The sequence below is a fragment of the Littorina saxatilis genome, linkage group LG1 (assembly GCF_037325665.1).
Source record: "Littorina saxatilis isolate snail1 linkage group LG1, US_GU_Lsax_2.0, whole genome shotgun sequence".
NCBI lineage: Eukaryota > Metazoa > Mollusca > Gastropoda > Littorinimorpha > Littorinidae > Littorina > Littorina saxatilis.
In genome coordinates this window covers 34,591,044-34,611,426 of record NC_090245.1, presented here as the reverse complement: position 1 = coordinate 34,611,426, position 20,383 = coordinate 34,591,044, and the positions used below count along the sequence as shown (strand labels likewise).

General features: G+C 42.3%; 1 protein-coding gene across 1 annotated transcript; it reads left to right on the top strand.

Moving 5' to 3' along the window:
* The first annotated feature begins 1,217 nt into the window (after positions 1-1,217).
* LOC138968013 (translin-associated factor X-interacting protein 1-like) lies at positions 1,218-20,059 on the top strand. Its single transcript, XM_070340577.1, has 16 exons — positions 1,218-1,371; positions 1,889-1,994; positions 2,864-3,109; positions 3,426-3,560; positions 4,718-4,787; positions 4,995-5,080; positions 5,293-5,480; positions 6,873-6,984; positions 7,724-7,785; positions 8,121-8,210; positions 8,688-8,850; positions 9,724-9,852; positions 10,679-10,849; positions 11,504-11,746; positions 12,283-12,389; positions 18,713-20,059. The coding sequence occupies exons 1-16, from the start codon at positions 1,328-1,330 to the stop codon at positions 18,909-18,911; spliced, it is 2,151 nt and encodes a 716-aa protein (XP_070196678.1). The 5' UTR covers positions 1,218-1,327; the 3' UTR covers positions 18,912-20,059.
* The last annotated feature ends 324 nt before the right edge of the window (positions 20,060-20,383 follow it).

Sequence of the window (20,383 nt, the reverse complement as noted above, 5' to 3'; positions counted from 1 at the left end):
TTTGGGCTGAATATTCCCATCTTTCTTAAGAAATACTGAAATAATATTTTAACTCATTATAATTTATTACATTTTCTTGCAAAAAGTGGCAGTAAAGTTTAAACTTAGCCATGTCCCCCCCCCCCCCTTTTTTTTGTTTGTTTAAGAAAGAAGAATGTAACACTGTGAGTCTCTCTCTCTCTCTCTCTCTCTCTCTCTCTCTCCAGAGATAGTTTTGTTTTAAAACTTTTTTCAACCCCCCCCCCCCCCCCCCACACACACACATTAAACGTTTTATCCCTATTGAATAAGATCAGTCAGTCAGTCTTTTTCTTTTACATTCTTATGGCTATGAAAAGTGACACAATGTCAATGTGAACTCTTTTTTTTAAAAATTGGTCATTATTCCCTAATAGAGGGAAATTGTTTTTATCAATTAAGGGTCATACCTAACTCCAGCTTATGTTCTCATTTCCACATGTTTCAGTCTTTTTCTTTTCATTTCTCTAAATTTTGGTTTGCTTGTTTGTTTTTGTTTGTTCATTCATGTTTGGTAGTATTGTGCTCGCTCTCTCTAAAAAACAACAACTTTCTTCGGACTTTCGTTTTTTCTTTTTTTGTGTGTGCATTTTCCCCTCCCATACATTAGATGTTGTGTTGCATTGATATGATATGATATGATATGTTGACAGACTGGTACTTAAGCTGTTGAGCCTTTGTCTGATCTTTTGATCAGTTGCTATCCTAGCCTAACTTTGGGCTAGGTAACCTACACGATCTTTTGACCGTGGCCTATTGCACCTTCAACGTTGTATCCTAACAGGATACAGATCAGTCAGTCTCTTTATTTTAATCTTCGTGGCTTTCAGAAGTGACACAATTGTGTCTGGTAGTATTGTGCTCGTGCGCTCTCTCTCTGTCTAATTATTTCCTTACCATTATGGTGCTGTCATATTATAAAATAGGCAGTTAGCATGGGCACGGTTTTGATAACCTTTGCCTCAAAACGGCTGTGTCGGAGGACACAAAACAGGTTACTTAAACGAAGTTGTAAGAGTAGCTTCCCGTGTTCTATCTTGATTACGACATAAAGATTTGTTCAACGCTTATTTGTAATTTGAAAAGATGCAAATAATATCACCAACATCCATTAAACATTTATACATGCATGTATTCTTAGTAACAAGTCTGTGTAAATAGGTTTTGCATGTTGTCGTAAAAACACTGTTTCCATAGCACTAACAAAATGGCGTCTGCTTTGGAACAACTGTAGTGAGGATCTGTCATTTTTTGTTAGTCCTTTTCCTCCTTTGTAGTATATCGTCTGTTACGCCGTGCTTGACCAGCCATGTCAGACGGAAAACTGACTCTTGCAAGGCTTCCGCCACTTGGGTAATTTTTACTTCATATCCTCAATAAATTTAAAGCTGTGCGGCATTTTCATTTTGCCAATGTCAATGTGTTTTGGATCGTTTGTTGTGGTCTTTTCCCCCCCACGAATGATGATGATTTAAAAAAAATTAAACAAGTCGGGTTCAAAAGAGCGATAGAACGAAAATGGTTTCCGACCTTCATTGCTATGTTAATGTCTATTTGAATGTAGAGGAGATATTTCTCTGGAGATTTTGTAATTGCCGGATTATGTGTGTGTGTGTGTGTGTGTGTGTGTGTGTGTGTTTGTGTGTTGTGTTAAGTTTTTTAAAACAAAAATAATGATAATGTGCCAATGGCATTTTATTTTGTTTTTATTGTTGCTGTAAGTATAATTGCCCTTAGTGTGCTCACAATGATTATGAACAATCAAATGCCATCATCATATGGTCATTGTGAACATATGCATTCCCCTTGTAAACAAACTGTTCTTAGGGACAATTAACATAGCTAATGGTTGACTTCATTTTGTGTAAAGACCCAGAGGAGTTCATCATGACCAAAGCAGGCTGGAGTCTTTCAGTGGTCAGCCATATAGACTTAATGGCAATGTTCACCCATTGCCACCAGCAAAAGCCCTGCGAGTGAGTACATCTTCTCAAACATCGTACCTTTTCAACAAATGGTTTTAACCCCTTTACTGCCCACCCCGTATGTAATACGTGGTCATTTTCGGTTTGTCCTACGCCCATAACCGTATCTCATACGTGGGATTTGTGTCAACAACATTTCAGGACATTTCTGAAAACTAAATGGGAGGTAACCACTGTCCAAGTACTTGTAGGGGTTCTAAACACATTTCTTTCCCATAGACCGTTCAGATAATGCTGTTATACTGTGGCAGTGAAGGGGTTAAGGCTGTTTGAGTGACGGGCTTGTAAGATAGAGCATTGAACATCTGGACTGAGCCATAATTCAATGATCTTGGTATAAGGACATTTCTTTCTTTACTGTTGTCCTTTTATTATGTCGTCAATGGCCTATGCTCCGCTGGGGGCAAAGGGCCTAAGTAAGTAAGAACTGTTCTCCTTTTATTATAAGGTGAAACGTAAAAAGGTATATATATATTCTAATTCATTGAATAACCATGCAGAATCTAACATTGGGGGGGGGGGGGGGGGGGGGGGGGGTATGAATGTTCTTTTGACTATACCTCTTGCAATTTGTTTTAAACTATTCTTTCCACTTTATTTTTTTAGGTTTGTAGTTTTCAAGTTGGTACATTTGCAGCACCCTAGTTTGTGGAATTTTTGTGAGTGTGTGTGTGGGGTAATAATCTATAGTAGTTACACCTTGACATGGCTGTCCATCACTTAACCTTTACCTGAGTGAAAGTGTTCTTATTTTGGATGAGAGGCAAATAATGAGGAGATACCTAGATGGGAGTCAGAATATTTGATGTATATTTTGTATACAGTGATACACCTGAATTTTCTCTTTATGCATTCTACAGCCGTATAATGACACCAAAGCAGGAGAGGTTGACACATGGCCAGCACATGCAAGTGGTCTGGCCCTGTCTGCCTCTGCTGCTATGCTGTCCAAAAACAAATCCCTGGTCATCATGAGCGAGGAGGATGGAGGAAAAGCCCCCATGATTCCCAAGCCCCGATTCCTGGAACAGCTGGAAAACTTCTTGAAGAAGGAGCTGCGTGCTCTTGGGGTCACAGAAGTCACACCGAGTGACCTACGTTTGCAGGTTTGTACTGTCTGTGTGTATGTTTGTGTGTGTGTGTTTTTGTGTGTTTGTGTGTGTGTGTGTGTGTGTGGGTGTGTGTGTGCGTGTGTGTATGTGTGTGTGTGTGTGTGTATGTGTATGTGTGTGTGTGTGTGTGTATGTGTGTGTGTGTGTGTTTTAATTTCTGTGCATGCATGTGTGCGAGAGTGTGTTGTCTGTAATTTCTGACTTGATTGAAAGACTTGAGCTTGTCTGTGACTTACCGTTTTTACCGTGCATACCCACATGCAGTCATAGAGATGAGTATTGACATATTTTTGTTTAAATTTTGTTTCAGGCCCATAGAGAGGTGTTTGAATACTTGATTGAAGATTTCAAGACATACAAACCTTTACTATCAGCAATCAAGAATGAGTATGAGATGATGCTGGCCTTTCAGAGGCAACAGATACGACAGCTTGAACCATTAAAGGTAAAGATGTTCATATGGCATATCAGAAACTGTTTGATATGTATATATGCATGTTGCAGCAACACATGGTTAGGCCAGACATTGACGCATTTAATCTTAAATGACCTATTGTTTGGGCCCTCAAGAGTCAAAGAGACTGAATTATTGATTATGAAAATGACTATTTGATGAAACAGTCGCAAGAGTGATCCATTGATTTGGTTAGGAATTGGCCAAATGAATAATAATACATGTAATAATGCATTATATTTCTAAAGCGTATGTATCCAGGATTTAATCCTGCTTAAAGCGCTGTACAATCATTGGAAGAAAATACAACAACAACATAACATTATTTACAGTGCAATCACACACATATCAATGAATAAAACATTGCACCATCCTTGTGCTCATTTAGCATGCATGTATGCACACTGGCACACAGACACACACACACACACACACACACACACACACACACACACACACACACACACACACACACACACACACACATCACACATACACACACACACACACACACATACACACACATACACACACACACACACACACACACATATACACACACACACACACACACACACACACACACACACACACACATGGAGGTATGCATGTGCAAACACAACATATTTTGAAGGCTCAGTCACTGTTGGACTATGAAGCCTTTTATGAGCAGAAACATGATTTGAAAATGTAGTTGTCTACCGCCATTTAACAGAGCAGTTGTTAAACGACAAAGTATTTATTTGAAAGATTGGAGATAGAGATACCAGAGCAGTCAGAATCTGTTGTTGTTAATTGAAGACGCTGATGAGAATTCACACACACATATACACACACACACACACACACACACACACACACACACACACACACACACACACACACACACACACACATGGAGGTATGCATGTGCAAACACAACATATTTTGAAGGCTCAGTCACTGTTGGACTATGAAGCCTTTTATGAGCAGACACATGATTTGAAAATGTAGTTGTCTACCGCCATTTAACAGAGCAGTTGTTAAACGACAAAGTATTTATTTGAAAGATTGGAGATAGAGATACCAGAGCAGTCAGAATCTGTTGTTGTTAATTGAAGACGCTGATGAGAATTCAGTACAAAGATTAAGTATTTTTTTCTTTTCAGCAAATGCTTGTGACAGTGTCTGAGCAGTGTGATCAGAAAGTCATGGCCCTGAGAGATGAAGAAAGACAAGGTAATGTGTTTTTAAGATTCTTTTGTCCATTTTCCTGATCAAGCTGTTTGCAAGCTTTCAACATTTTGCTGATAGGAAATTGTGAGATGGGTGAAAAAATAGTACTGCAGACCTGATGTACAGATAACCAGGAGAAAAAGAAGTTGTACATTTTTTGTGACGTTCAGGCAGACTGCTTTATCACAAAAAGACTTTCCTTTTTTGCAGAAATTGCTGCCTTGAAAACAGAAAACAGATCACTCTACATACGCATTTCCACAATGGTGAATGAACAGAAAGACCTGGAGGAGCAGGTAAGCACGCATGCATTTGTCATATTGCAGGTTTTATGGTTGAAAGTGCTGAAATTATGCCAATAGGTTGGGTAATTAGAAAGATAATATTAGTTGTGCTGCAGTAGACAGTAAAATTAAAAGGTAATAGTTGTGTTAAATTCATGAAAGGACCAGCTGTGAGCAACTGTTGCTGGGTGACCTGGATGAGAAAAAATCTTGCCTGTCTTCAGGTATCTCGGTTGCAAGAAACCCTGCGAGAGGAACACCAGAAGTACCGCGATGAATGCGACGCCAGGAAACTGCTGATTGCTGACATCAACGATCTGCGGTACCAGCAGGAGGACTACATGGCGTCCAAACAGAGCAACACTGACCAAGAGGTCACGGAGGATCCGGTCATGCTAAAACTGGCCCTCAAGTATGTGTGTTGAGTGTTCAGTTTATTTTTGCCACAGCATTTGTTCACATTTGCTATTGCCTGTAAACTGCTCAGTTTGTAGCACAGTCAGCTGGATATAGAGACACAACAGAGAAACATTTTTCTTGGCATTACCATTTTTGTAATTGCAGTTGCTAAGTTACAGTGTCACACGCTTTCCTTCTTGACCACTACAAAAGCAAACGTGTGCAAGATTGTATGTTACACGCTTTAGAGCATGGCAAGAACAGAGTCAAACTCGCAATCGTCCCCCCAAAAGCCAAAAAGTGCACACGTGGTTTTAATTTCTCCAGCTTTTATCAATTCTTCTCTTCAAAAATTCGACAACACCGAGAATACTGCAAACGACATCCCACCCAACAGTACTGTTTTCATACGCGAGTTTAGCTGCCATTGGAAATCGGCTCGCTCATGGGGCCTGTCAGTCTGAATTATGAAGGAGAGAGTTGTGAACAGATAAGACAAACAAACCGAAAAGAACAAACATTTCGCGCATGCAGACACAGAAAGACATCATAAAGAATGTGATGCTTCAATTGATACAGACTGTGACGGTGACTGTGACGTCATTCACACATACTGAGACGTCATTCTTAGTTGTTCGGTCACTTCCGTCAAATAAGTAGATCTCTCTACAATCATGGCTGGTGTGGGCCCTGTCAAGGCGTGAGTATGCAAAACGTGTTTGTTCTCTCCTTTGTTGAAGCTGGGAGACACAAATACTATTCAGACTTGGTCGTGTGACAGAGTTTTCTTCCACACTCAATTAGCTGATGTTCAACTCAGCCTAACGGCTTCGTTAGACAATCAACTGGTCTTGTGTGGAAGAAAACGTCTGTCACACGACCAAGTCTGGTACTATGTTGCTTTTCAGCCTTTTGTTTTAGGTTTTTTTTCAGCCAGTGGTTGCTCTTAGACACATGTGCATGTGCATGCACGCATGCACACACTCACACACATGTCCATGTACACATGATGCATGCACCTTTTGCACGCACACACAGATGAGACAACATTTTGGGAAGTACTTTGCATGTGGATGCACTGTTCATTTACACATATGCATATTCACTTGCATGCACACACAGAGGCAATAACATTTTGGGAGTAACTTATAATACATGTGCATTCACTCCCAGTCAGTCAGCCAAGTAATTTTGATTCGATGAAGACATTTTTTGATGAGCAGGTACTGTGTACCTTTCTCCCTGCTATGTTTTTGTTAAAAAAATACTTGGACAGTTGCATGATGCCAATACAATATTGTCTGTAATTCCTTGCAAAGGGCTTTTGTGCCTTTTCTGCTATGCCTGATTGACTTATTTGCCAATACTCTAATTCACACTGTTTGTTATGTTTGTTTGATTGCAGGAAAGCCAGAGAAGATGAAAAGGCTGCCTCTGTCAGGTTGAATGAAATGATTGCCAACTATGGAGACGTCATACCAAGGCGTGAGTTTGAAGCTCTGGAAAAGAATTACAAGGTAATTGACAGGCTTCAGAGCAAATGTAGAGAGTTATTCATTGGCAGGGAAATAGCTCAGTTGGTAGCGGCGCTGGCTTTAAAACCAGTTGTCGCTATCGGCATGGGTTTGTTCCCCACGTTCGGCGAGGGATTTATTTCCCAGAGTCAACTTTGTGCAGACTCTCCTCAGTGTCCGAACACCCCCGTGTGCACGCATGCGCACGATTAAGAACCGAAGTTCACAGCGAAAGTCTCAGGGCTTGGAAACATGAATACACGCATGGAGGAAAAAGAAAGAAAAAAAGGGTAGCGCCATATACTGTATGGCAGCTCGCTTTCCCCAGGGAGAAAGCAGCACGAATTTCCATGAGGGTAACCTCACAGGACTATATGAATCTTATCCTTATCCTTATTCCTCTTCCCTCTCTGACCACCAATTACAAAATGATTAAACATTATACAGATTAAAAGTAGAATGTAAATTTGATATATTATTTTAACTTTTATTTACGTAATCAATGTATCATATAACCTTGTGTCTTGACAGATCCCAGCCTCAAATAAGAAAAGTCAAGTGCAACAATTAATCTTATAGAAGTTATAGTTTTGTCTCCATGATGTTATGCTAAAAGAACAGATACATTTTGCAAAATTGATTGTACTTGCTTGATGTCTGCACTTGTTTTTGATATAAAACATGTACACTTCCATTGTTTTCACAAGCATATCATTTCATTTTTTTCATTTTTTGCATGCAGGAAGTAGAAAAACATGCTGAAGCTAATGAAACAGACTTCCTCAAGTTGCAAGCAGAACACAAGTAAGTTGTTTTCCAACACTGTATCTTTACTCTCACATGATCTTAAACAGGTTGGCGAGGAGAGGGGGTGGATAGGGGAGCATATAGCATTCAAACATAAGTAAAATACATTTAGAACTCTCAGCATCTCCTGTGTTGATGTTTTTTTCCAGGACACTCCCGCTGCTATTCATCTGCATGGATGAAGGACGTATGTTACTCGTTCATGATGGTCTGTGTAAAACTGATGCATGTGTAAACCCTTTGGTTTGGGGAGATAGATGGATTTTGAAAGCGCCCATTCTCTGATTTTGCGTGTAGCACTTAACTGTTGTTGAACTGACTTGTTTTCCCAGTGCCCTGCTGGATATCCAGAAACACGTGATCAGTCAGCGAGACCAGTTCTACCTGGAACTGGAAACACTCAAACGCAGCTCTACACCCAGGTTAGTCACTTCATCAGTGGGTGACGGTTTTAAAGGATTGAGTGCGTTCTGAGCGAGCAAATGTTTTTGACTAAATGTGAATGCACATTTTCTTTTCATACAGTTATTCTGATGTGCAACAAGTGTGTCATACATTTAGGAAGATCATGCGTCTTGCACAGGAAAAGCCTGATAGATTCTCACAGATAAATGCATTAACAACTATTAACAGTGATCTTTTGATCTATCTGTTTAATATTCAAATCTCTACCTGCATGAAGGGAACAGAATTAAGTTAACCAAAGTAATTTTTTTGTCATTCATTATTTATTTTTAAACAAGGTTTTTATTAACTAACATTTAATTGCTGATTATATGGTAAACAGTTACATGAATTTGAAACTAAAGATACAGCTTTTATGCAGTACGTCTGTGATGTTCGCACCATGTGAGCGGCAATTTTTCAAAAACATATCTGAATGTTTCTGTGATGTGCAGACCAGACTGGGAGAAGTGTGCGGACTTTGTTCAGGGAGGAATCACACGGTGGCAGGAACTGTCTGATGGCAAAGCTAGCAACGAACTGGTGGACGTCTTGCTGCATGAAATCAGTGCTGGCGGTTTTGTCGAATCTGCTGGTGCAGACTATTTTGAGGGACAGGTGGGTCCTAGTTTACACAAACTGAATCCGTTGAAATTGAAGGAGATCGACAATGTCTGGGCATTTGTTTGCACACACTTGTGGGAGCTCAGGGAAGTTTAGGTATGGGTATAACCAACTCTATGATAACCGGCACGGTTGGCCTAGTGATCGGGAAGTCGTGGGTTCGAACCCCGGCCGGGTCATACCTAAGACTTTAAAATTGGCAATCTAGTGGCTGATCCGTCTGGCGTCTGGCATTATGGGGTTAGTGTTAGGACTGGTTGGACCGGTGTCAGAATAATGTGACTGGGTGAGACATGAAGCCTGTGCTGCGACTTCTGTCTTGTGTGTGGCGCACGTTATATGTCAAAGCAGCACCGCCCTGATATGGCCCTTCGTGGTCGGCTGGGCGTTAAGCAAACAAACAAAACAAAAACTCAATGATGGCAAACGTTTCAAAATCTGTCTTTTGTTGTTATTAATACAAGTGAGTCATGTTCAGGAAATGAATGAAACAATTAACATTTCTGCAGCATAGCATCTTCTGAACCAAGTGTTGCATGTGAAATCAATCAAGACCACTAAAACTGAGTCGGGGGAGGGGGGGGGGGGGGGAATACATTTCTCAGAGCAAGAAAAGGAGAAATAAAGTTTTGTCGCTGTTGGTGTGCTTTAGAATGCTAATAAATTATTCTCTACGTGTTTTTATTACTTATAACTTTGACGACTAATGACTTAAGCCTGTCCTGAATTGGGCGAAGTTGACTACGCAAAGTATACTTGGCGAAGCTGGCCGCACGGAGCGTTAGCAGAGTTTTCTGTAAAAAGACTTCGGGAAGTTGACTTGGGGGTCAACTAAGGACCGTCTTAATACTGTGTTGCTGTTTTTAGGGCACTGGACCCGAAATACCCAAGTACCTGCGCTTTGTGGGCCAAGTAAGAAACAGACGCTTGGGCAAGCGAGACACGCTACTGCTCATCCGGGACATCTGGAGGGAGAAAGCTGCGTCCGATGCAGAGGTGAGCAATTGTTTTTAATAAGTTCAGTTCTGCTGCTACAGGTTCATATGCATTTCTGTGATTAGAAGCAGTACAGGGGACCCCCCACCCCCCCTTTTAAGACCTCCCAACATCTGAGAAAGTCAGGTCTTAAAAAGGAGGGAGTCTTAAAATGGGGGTACATTTACAGAGGTTATGAACAGACAATCTGAAAAAGCAAGGTCTTAAAAGGGAGGAAGTCTTAAATTGGGGGGTCTTAAAAGGGGGGTCAGACTCCTGTGATAGGAGGGGCATCTCTCAGTAAAAATAGAATGCTTTCTCTTATCTGTTGGTCTGTAAACGGAGCTTAATAGTCCCTGTCATGGGAAGACACCTTGACACCCAGAATTGGCTTTTGGGGCTGCTTGCCCAATCATTCTATCATGTATTCTATCATGAATTATCATATGTCCATGGATGCATTTGGCTTCGACTACTGCATTATTAAGTGTAAACACAAATATATATGAAGCCTGTCAATGAATGAAAAGATCGAGCTCTTGATCCGCATGTCACATCAGGCAGTCAATATATTTATGATTGCAACATAACAACTATTTTCTTCTCTTGTTGTATTACCATGTGTGTGTTTATGAATAAAATACTGTTTAAGCCAACTATTTTTCCACCCCAATATCCGTTGTCAAAGACCAGTGCACCATTAAATGCATGGATTCTGTCTGCATGATATGAGCATGTCTTTAAAACCCATAATGTTACATGGAAAAACACCTAACACTGGACCCTTCTGTCTCTACTTTCCCTGTGAACACATGTATTGGGCTCTTTTTCTTCACCCCTCAACCAGAGAGACGACGGCACCCGAGAAAAGATGTGGGACTTCCTGTACTCGTACCTGCAGCGTCGCTTTTCTATGGAGCAGATGGTGATCGAATGGGGCTACAACCTGCACGACGCGTGCCAGCGCTACTCTCACGATGAAAACATTGGTCTCTTCTGGAAGATCCTTAACGATGAAGTAGGTGTATGGATGGTGGTGGCAGTGGTTGTCAAGACACTTTTGTTGAATGTTTGCACATGCAATATTTACACTGAATTAAACATGCAAACTCTTCACCTAACATAATCCTGATAGCCAAACAAGGTCTCTTGCATTTTTTAAATTAAAAAAAAAAAGCTTGACTTTAATAGAATATTATTTAATGACCTATTTTAGACGTTTTTAAGGTTAGCACAACTAATGTAGTCACACCTCGAGCTTTACAAACGGTCACTCAACCGAACAGATTGACTGGTGACACCTGCGCTCCAATTCTTCATCTCCTTGGGAGAACTTCCAGATGAAAATTGTTTAATTGTTCTAACTAGCCAGGTTGATGTATGCATAAGTTTTTGTGCCACGAGGGCAACCAAATATTTTTGGGTGATTCTTCTTACTTTTTATCTATCTTGTAGTCTTTTTTCTTTCAGTCTTTTTATCTTCTTATCTTTCATTCTTTCTCTCTTTTGTTTCTTTGTTTCATTCAATTTTTTTAATCTTTCTTTTTCTTTCTTCGTTTCTTTCTGCCCTTCCTTCATATATTTCCCTCCTTCCCTTTTTCTTTTATTTTGTAGAGGCAGAATATTAATTTTGAGGAATTTGATGATGACATTGAGATTTTCATAACACCAGGCAGACGAAGAGGTCTTCCACGAGGAACTCCAGCTGATCCACACCATACTGGCGGAGTTGACCAAGGTGGACGCTGACCAGGGCAACTCTGGTAAACTGGAACGCAGCCTCTTCCAGACCACACTGGAGGCCATACTGCCAGGAATGGACGAGGAAACCATAGCAACTATGATGCGAGCCGTGGAGACTGAGCAGGACGAGAAAGATCAGCCAGAAGTGGACTATAAGTATCTCTTCACTGAGGTCAGCGGTGTGTGAATGTCGGGAATTTTGTGGTAGATGAATGACGGGGTACTGGTGTTTGTCAGGAATCGGTTTTGAACATGCCTACGATTTCCTTGATGAATCTTGTTCACCTGCTTATATACTGACTTCAGACAGCTTATAAGGACTTTACAAATAGACTGTGTTTTCTTATACTGAAGGAGACTTATCTCTGTGAAATATATTTGCATTTCCTTCGCTCATGCGCACAGGCAGACAGACACACACACACACAGACACACATACACAGACACACACACACACACACACACACACACACACACACACACACACACACACATACATGCACACACACAGACACACACACACACACACACACACACACACACACACACACACACACACACACACACACACACACCTGCATCAAACACAACAGCACATACAGACATATAGCCATTTTACTGAAAAGAAATCTAAACATTGCAACTTAGCAGAAATCCATGAACTTTTCAAATTACCCTGTTACTGATGTAGTTGTGAAACTTTTACAGGATGATGAAGGGAAGACAGGTCTATTCCTGGATGAAGTGAAGAAATTTGCGAAGCGTCAGAAAGCGGCATATGTCAGTGAGATCAAGGAACAGCTGGGAGATACAAGGTGAGCAGCTCTTTGTTTTTGTTTTTTCATTTAAAATTGAGCTATGTACATTTGCAAAGCTGTGCCTTCAATTCTCAGTTACACAGTGGAGCACCCAAACACCCCCAAATTTAAGACTCCTTCCATTTTAAGACAGTGATGGCGCTAGTATTTTTTCAAACCGGTACGCAAACTTTTATAAAGCAAACAGTCCAGAAAAAAACGGTAGGCTGGTCATTGGAACCAGTAAGAGTCCAACTCAGAGTACTGGTTTTGTTGGTTTTACCGGCGAAAAAAACCCGGTACTTCTAAAAATCAACCGGTATGTCATACCGGCAGCCAATTTTGTTTCTAGTATTTTCTCGTTTCAACCGGTAAAATACTGGTAATTGCCGGTTAACGCCAATACTGTAAGATCCTGTTTTCTCAGACTTTATGTTCCTGTCTGTACATTTACCCCTATTTTAAGATTCCCTCCTGTTCAAGACCTGATTTTCTCATTTTTAAGGCCTTAAAATGTGGGTTCCACTGTACAACAATGTACATTTGCAAAGCTGTACCTTCAATGCTGAGTTATGGTATCTTTGAGGAAAGAAAAGGCTTTATTATTGTTATTGCTCAAGCTAGCAGCTTATAGAGTAAGCTTTCAGACAATCTGCATTGTGCAGTGTGTAAATGCATGAGCATGCAGTGATCAGTGCTTGGAGTCTAATTGACTCCCTTGGTCTGCAGTCTGTTATTTACTTGTATGTTAATTAGTGCTGTGCTCAGTATAATAGTTGAGCTGCACGAATCAAGTAGAAGAACAGTTTTGCTGTGCTTTCGCAGCATCATTTATCTTGCTGTCCGGTCTAATGGTATAGATGTGTGACGACAAGAATAAGTTCGCCGATCTGTGTCGAAGAGATACTTAGAGTCTACCCACAATCCAACTCGATCTGACGGTTGACGTCATCGCTCTGGTTTTCTCTGATTGGTCAAATTTCCGTCGTTCTATGTCTGTGTCAGAGAAATTAGAACACGCTCTATTCTTCTGCAGATAACGCTTCGCGATCATAGCCCGCTGCGGCGTGCCGCGCGGGACCATTTTGAGCATAAGTCAAATGTGGACAGGGTCAGCCTGGAGTGTCTGGACAGGCCTTTAGGCGTCAGAATATGGCAGTGCTACCCAAAAAATGTGTGTCCAAGCTTGACAGATTGTTATATCCCGAGTGAAAATAATGTATAATGTGTCATTGGCAAGATGATGACAGAACAAGAAGCAAATTCAATCAATCAATCAATAGGAAGCTTATAATAACGCGTATTCCGTGGGTACAGTTCTAAGCGCTTGTCGAAGAGTTGTCAACACAGGACTAACAAAGAAACTAACATCTACAGACGGATACGAACCCTATCACACACTTGCAAACCCTGATAAACATACAACAAACAACTGTTTAACTAAATAATATTAAGCACAAAGAAAACACCTCTCACAGAGCACAGCACAAGAATGTCTTTTGGGGCACAACCCATCACGTCGAACATGAAAGTCGCAGCCAGCTACGGGAAGAACTGAGTCTTCAACCTACTCTTGAACGCGTCAAGAGAGGGGCTCTGGCGAAGCTCAAGCGGCAGGGAGTTCCAGACGGAGGGGCCCGCGGAGGGAAATGCACGCTGACCAACAGATGCGAGCTTCGAGCGAGGGATGTGAAGGCGGAGTGGGTCAGCAGCAGAACGAAGGGGACGGTCGGAGGGCTGGGTGTAGAGGTCCAGGGAGGATTGAAGGTACTCGGGAGCAGAGTCATTGAGACACTTGTAGACCAGAGTGGACAGTTTGTAGGAGATTCGGGTGTTGACAGGGAGCCAGTGCAAGGAGCGAAGTAGGGGGGTGATGTGGTCTCGCTTCGTCTTCCTCAACGTCAGCCTGGCACCAGCATTCTGGACTCGTAGGCCATGAATGGATGAGGCGGTGAGGCCAGCCAGAAGGGAGTTGCAGTAGTCCAGACAACTGAAGATGAGGGAGACAACCAGCTTGACACAGGCGTCGTGGGTGAGGTAGCGACGGATGGAGGCGATGCGTCGTAGGTGGAAAAAGCAGGTCTTGATGATGAAGGAGATGTGTGTCTGCATGGAGAGAGTGGAGTCGAGAAAGATGCCAAGGCTCTTGACAGCAGGGGAGAATGGAACAGTCGCGTCATCCAGCTGGAGGTCGGTCACAGTGAGGGAAGCAATCTTCTGTCGTGTTCCAACGAGAAGGGCCTCCGTCTTCTCACTGTTCAGCTTCAACTTGTTCTCAGTCATCCAGTTCTTGATGTCAGTGAAACAACTGGAGATGGATCCCAGGAGATGGTCAACGTCCTCCAGCTTGGCGCTGTTCTGGAGCTGCGTGTCATTGGCAAAGGAGTTGTAGTTCAAGCCGTGGCGTTCGATGACCAGGGAGAGGGGTTGGGTGTACAGGGTGAAAAGGACAGGGCCGAGGACAGACCCTTGTGGGACGCCGAAGCGGACAGGGACAGGCTGAGAAGAGAACGAATCAGTGGTGACAGTCTGAGAGCGGTTCTGGAGGTAGTTCCGGAACCAAGAGAGGGCGGTGTCGTGAATGCCGAACGTGGAACTGAGGCGATCGACGAGTAGCTGGTGGTCGATCGTGTTGAAGGCCGCGGAAAGGTCCAGCAGCACAAGGGCAGAGACGAGACCGCTATCTGTTGCATTCAGGAGGTCCGTGGTGATTCGCAAGAGCGCCGTCTCGGTGCTGTGGTGAGGGCGGTACGCTGACTGGTACACTGGCATCAGCGAGTTCCGAGACAGGTGGGCGCTCAACTGCTCCAGGATGATACGCTCCAGAAGCTTGGAGAGGAAGGGCAGGTTGGACACAGGACGGTAGTTCTTCAACTCATTGACGTCAAGGCCGGGCTTCTTGATGAGTGGGCGGACAACGGCAGACTTGAAGCAGTCGGGAATGACGCCTGTGGCCAGGGAGATGTTGAAAATATCTGTGATAGACGGCAGGAGCTTGTCCAGACACTTGGTGAAGAGGAAGCCTGGCAGGGGGTCTAGTTCACAGGTCTTGATGGCCGTCTTGGTGATGAGTCGCTTGACGTGGTTTTGAGTGACAGGCTGAAAGCACGTAAGGGGGGAGCCGGAGAAGGAGGGGGAGGGTGGGGACGGGACGAAGGGCTGCTGATCGAGTGTTCTCCGAAGCTTGTCAATCTTGTCCTTGAAGAACTCCGAGAATAACTCCGGGATATCTTGTGGTGGGTGAGCAGTGGGTAAGGGGGCAGCGGGGGAGAAGCCCAGGAGAGAGGACATGATGGAGAACAGCTCCCTGGATGATGAGGCGTTGGCGATGCGGTCGTGGAAGTGCTCGACCTTGGCAGCAGTGATGGCTTGCGTGACTCGAAGCAGCGCATCCCTGAGAATCTGCCGGTGAACCTCCAGGCCAGAGTGTCGCCATGCACGCTCCGCTCGCCGTCTCTCGATCTTGGCGGCTGTGATGTCCTCAGAGAACCAGGGAGCCGGCTGTCGCTCAGAGACTGCGCATAGGGATGGCGGGGCGTGTTTGTCGAGGAGCTGGCGCAGAGTCAAGCTGAAGAAATGGGCGGGGTCAGAGGACGGGTCTCGCTGGGCAAGCAGCAGGGCAGCTTCGTCTCCAAAAGCATCTGTCTCAATGTCTCGTAGCTTGCGACGTGTGACCATCTTCCGCTTCTGTGCTGGCTTGGTGATGTTGACGACGAAGTTGATGGCAGTGTGGTCGGAGACAAGATGGTCATTGGCGACGAGGCTGGAGACCAGATTGTCCGAGGGTCGAGTGACAATCCAATCCAGAATGTGGCCACGGGAGTGGTAGGGAAAAGGAACGACCTGGTCCACACTGTAGCTGTCCAACAGCGCACGGGCCCGCTTGGTGTCAGCATTGGCAGGGCAGTCCCAGTGGATGTTAAAGTCACCGAGGACGATGGCGCTGTGGGACGTCACGTTGTAGTGGCCGAGGGCTTGGGAGAACTCGTCGAAGAAAGTAGAGTCCTTCAGCTTGTTCTTGGTGTTAGGGGGAGGGCGATATATACACAGGAAGGTGAGGGTGGTGGTGGTGGCGACCGTCATCTCCACGGCTTCGAAGGTGGTGTGGGGGAAGGGGAGGCTGTTCGAGAAGGACGCTGCAGCATGCAAATTAAGTCTTCAAGCCTCACGAATAAAACGCCAGACCATCAGCCAATTTAAATTCAACTGTGTCTAAAAGATATTGAACAACGGGGACACCGATTTGTCAGTTTTGTGGTGTATTTTCTATTTTGAGGTATATAGATGTTTATTCATATTATATCAAATATGGTGCATCTAAAATATTTAGTTCATGAAATATCGTTAGAGTCAAAGTTTGCCACACCATACATTGCACACACAAAGAGACAAAATAAAAACAACAGTCCAATGTCTCACAGAACAGCCAAAAATAGCTTACTGAGCGGTGTGCTGTGACTAAGTCACAAAAAGCCTTGGCCGATGCATTGAAGCTCTTCTTAGAATCGGTGCAATCCTATATGGTAGTAAAACGCTCTATCCATTGTGTCAAGAAATGTCTGATTTGTAACATAACTATACCCTTTCATTAAAAGTCATTATTAGTTCAGATGATGTGATATAAGTAGTAACTGATCACTTGAACTTCTAAGTGGAGCTACACAGTTTGATCAGGTCCATTGGTTTGTTATTACCCCAGCCGCACATAATAGCTTTGCACAGTATTTTTTGTTAATTGTGAAAATCAGTTTTGGCACTGTGTGTGTGAGTGCATTTGTGTGCTTTCTTAATTTTGGCAGTGGAAAGTTTATTTTGCAGTTTAAAATTTAAATCAAGAATAAGCTGTGGAAACTTGAAATTAAACATTCTAATGCAATGCAGAACAAAATGTCCCCCCTACTTCCTCTTGTTCTCTTACTTCTCATGTTTTCTTGAATCTTCCCAACAATGTTTCTTTTAGATCTTTTGCTCCTGACTTAAAACAAACAAACAAGTAAACACTCACTCACACATACTCAAACATGCACACACACACACACACTACAGACAGACAGACAGACAGACAGACAGACGAACAAACAAACAAACAAAAACATTTTATATCATATTCCATACCAAACAAATGAAAACAAGCAATTATAGTTTTTGAAGCAGGAGTAGTATCAGTTGTGTTAAAAGTTCTCTTCCTTTGTGTGTGCCTGCCAACAACATCTAAAGATTTCTTTAGATGTCGTTGGTGCCTGCATATGTGTGACAGGGAGACTAGCTACTGCGTCACCCTTCACAGCAGCTCTCTGCAGAGTTGTCTGCCGGCGAAGAGCGCGAGCTATTTATAGTAGCTTGACGTTTCTTGTACGTCAGTCGCCGGTTAGACATCTTTCAATTGTAAAGTTCTGTTTGGGATAGGGACGGGCTGCTGCTGTCTCCTTCTATGCTCTGGAGAACCTTTGCGTACCCATTGTATTTTTTTGTGGGGCTAAGAAATTAGCTCTAAAATTTCAAACCTCTTTGACTGGTTTTGCCTCCAAGGGTAATTCTTGTGCTTCAGGCACTCGGTTACTTGTGTGAGTGTGTATGTGCATGATTGAAAAGCACTTCATGCATCTTGACAAGGATAGGATAATGGTAAGATAGACAGTACTAGTCAGGCACAGAGAAGCATAACAGGCCTGTGTAAATGTACATCTCTGGCAGAGATTATTTCTACTTTCAACAATGTAGGAGAGCAACACAAGTATACCATACATGTATTTGATGTCATAATGTAGCATGGTCACACAGCCTTGGAAAAAAAGGCTTTATGTTTACATTTGCAGTTAGTGGAGAAAAAATATTTGAGTGGAAACAGAAATAATATCAGGACCAGAAATGCAAGATGAGAGTATGCTAGGCATAGAGTTTTTGAGAAAGATGATGGAAAAGGACAGCATTTCTGGTGTGTTTGTGTGTGTGTGTGTGTGTGTGTGTGTATGGGTGTGTGTGTGTGTGTGTGTGTGTGTGTATGGGTGTGTGTATGTGTGAGGGGGGGGAGGGTGGCAGGTGGAGATGCACACAGAAACAGTGGAAGAGAGAGAGATCGAGAGATATTGGTGAGAAACTTTACTGAAAGAAGTTTGCTGAAAAAACAAACACAAAAACAGGGGACTAAGGGGTACAAAAAGTGTTTAATCCCTTGAATTAAAACAAAACAAAGTAAACTCTTTAAAAGTGAAAGATTTATACTTTTTGTCCAGTTATTTCATATGTAAAGTATTTATTTCTTCTTGATCTTTGTTCATCGGCTGAAACTCCCATGTTCACTCATTTATTTATTGATTTTATATATTCATTTATGTTTGCAGCCCTGTTTCGGTTGATGACCTGAAGCGAGCACTGACAATGGCAGACCCGGAAATGGACACAACCACAATGGATGCCTACGTGACGTGGACCTTCAATGCCACCCTTGCAACGCTTGGGGACGCAGAGCCCATGGAACAGTCTAAACTTCTCGAAAGATTGCAAAATGGAACTGTGAAACGAATCGGGAAGAAAATGTAAAAAGACTCTTGAGATGGTGTTCTTTGCATGCTTTAGACATATTTGTTGAGTGACTTTTAGTGTTGGAATTTGGGGAGAGTTTGGAGGGAGTGGATGGGGGGTGGGGGGTGGGGGGCTACAAATTATCTCAAGTCTGTGTGATGAGATTGCAGTAAAGACTTGCATTGATTGAAATTTGTATTTCTTCAGCAACAAACAAGGTATTAAGAGGATGAGAAAGAAAGCAGATATATATGGTTGGCACAGACAAATGCCAGGCTGAATTCTGGATCATTTGAACTGTTACACTGCATTTAGCCGTTTTTGCCATGCCATAGTTTATACAAATATTAAACGCCCCAAAGTTTAATATAAACATATACAATGCAATCATCTGTATTTCTCTCCTCCTGTTTACTTGTGTTCATCATTATTTTATGAACTGGCTGTATTGTTTTTTTAACAGCTACATGTATCAGTTTGTCCTTTTCCTTTTGCAAGGATAGATCTTGTGATCGGCTGTGTAGTTTTCACAATTTTTGAAAAGAACTTAATTCATGAAGTGACCACAGCCTGAGGTCAAAACTTTTGATATTTTATAAATCTTTATAATTTTGTCCCAAAATTACTGATGGCTTTTGAATGTGATCTGTTTGATTGCTTTAAAGTTACTTGTCCATATTGTGACATAACTTTACAAATTTCAGAGCCCATTTAGCATACACAGAACTTTTAAAACAAAAATCAGTCCCAACTCTCGACAGGTGTATAATTGAAAGTTGTGAAGTCTGTTTTGCGTGTGTGAAAAAAGATGTAAATACTGTTTATGTATCTTTGAAAATCTGTGATAGCTTTGCATAATACTGAAACGCAATTGAAATTCATCATGCTTTAGTAATTATAAAGGAAAGGGGAGGGGTATAAGGCTGGATATAATTATGACATTTTGTGTGAGTAAATTGGATTTTACTGAAAAGCTTTGGTTTTGTGGTTTACTTAAAAGTTTTAAGTGCATTCAGATTTGATTTTCATGGCAGTAATTATTTACTACTGTATTAGAAACATCTGCCATGATGAAGATATGAGACAGAGAAAGTGGTGATTTTTCTATTCATGGTTTAATGTTTATGCTGAAGCATTTATATAAAAATAAATTTGTTTAATTTAGATTTTTTGGTTTCACAAACTTTCCTCTTTTAATTAAGCTTTGAAAGAACAGTGTGCATGTGTGTGTGTGTGTGTGTGTGTGTGTGTGTGTGTGTGTGTGTGTGTGTGTGTGTGTGTGTGTGTTCACTTGAATTCTTGTGTCTGTGCATGCATTTGTGTGTGTGTATACGGTGTGCGTGCGTGTGTGCGTGTGTGTGTGTGTGTGAATGCAGGCACATATGTGCTTGTGTATACACATTTGTGTGTATCCAGGCATACACACGTTTTCTGCATGCCATGGGTGCTAAAAGTAAGACCAGCCCCCATAAATTGTTCTCAAGATAAAC

What these genes read in the sequence shown, in the direction of transcription:
- LOC138968013 (XM_070340577.1), top strand. Translation starts at nt 1,328, where the DNA reads ATGTCAGACGGAAAACTGACTCTTGCAAGGCTTCCGCCACTTGG. An exon ending in CACCAGCAAAAGCCCTGCGA is followed by an intron (nt 1,995 to 2,863) that starts GTGAGTACATCT and finishes TGCATTCTACAG; the next exon opens with CCGTATAATGACACCAAAGC. An exon ending in GACAGCTTGAACCATTAAAG is followed by an intron (nt 3,561 to 4,717) that starts GTAAAGATGTTC and finishes TTTTCTTTTCAG; the next exon opens with CAAATGCTTGTGACAGTGTC.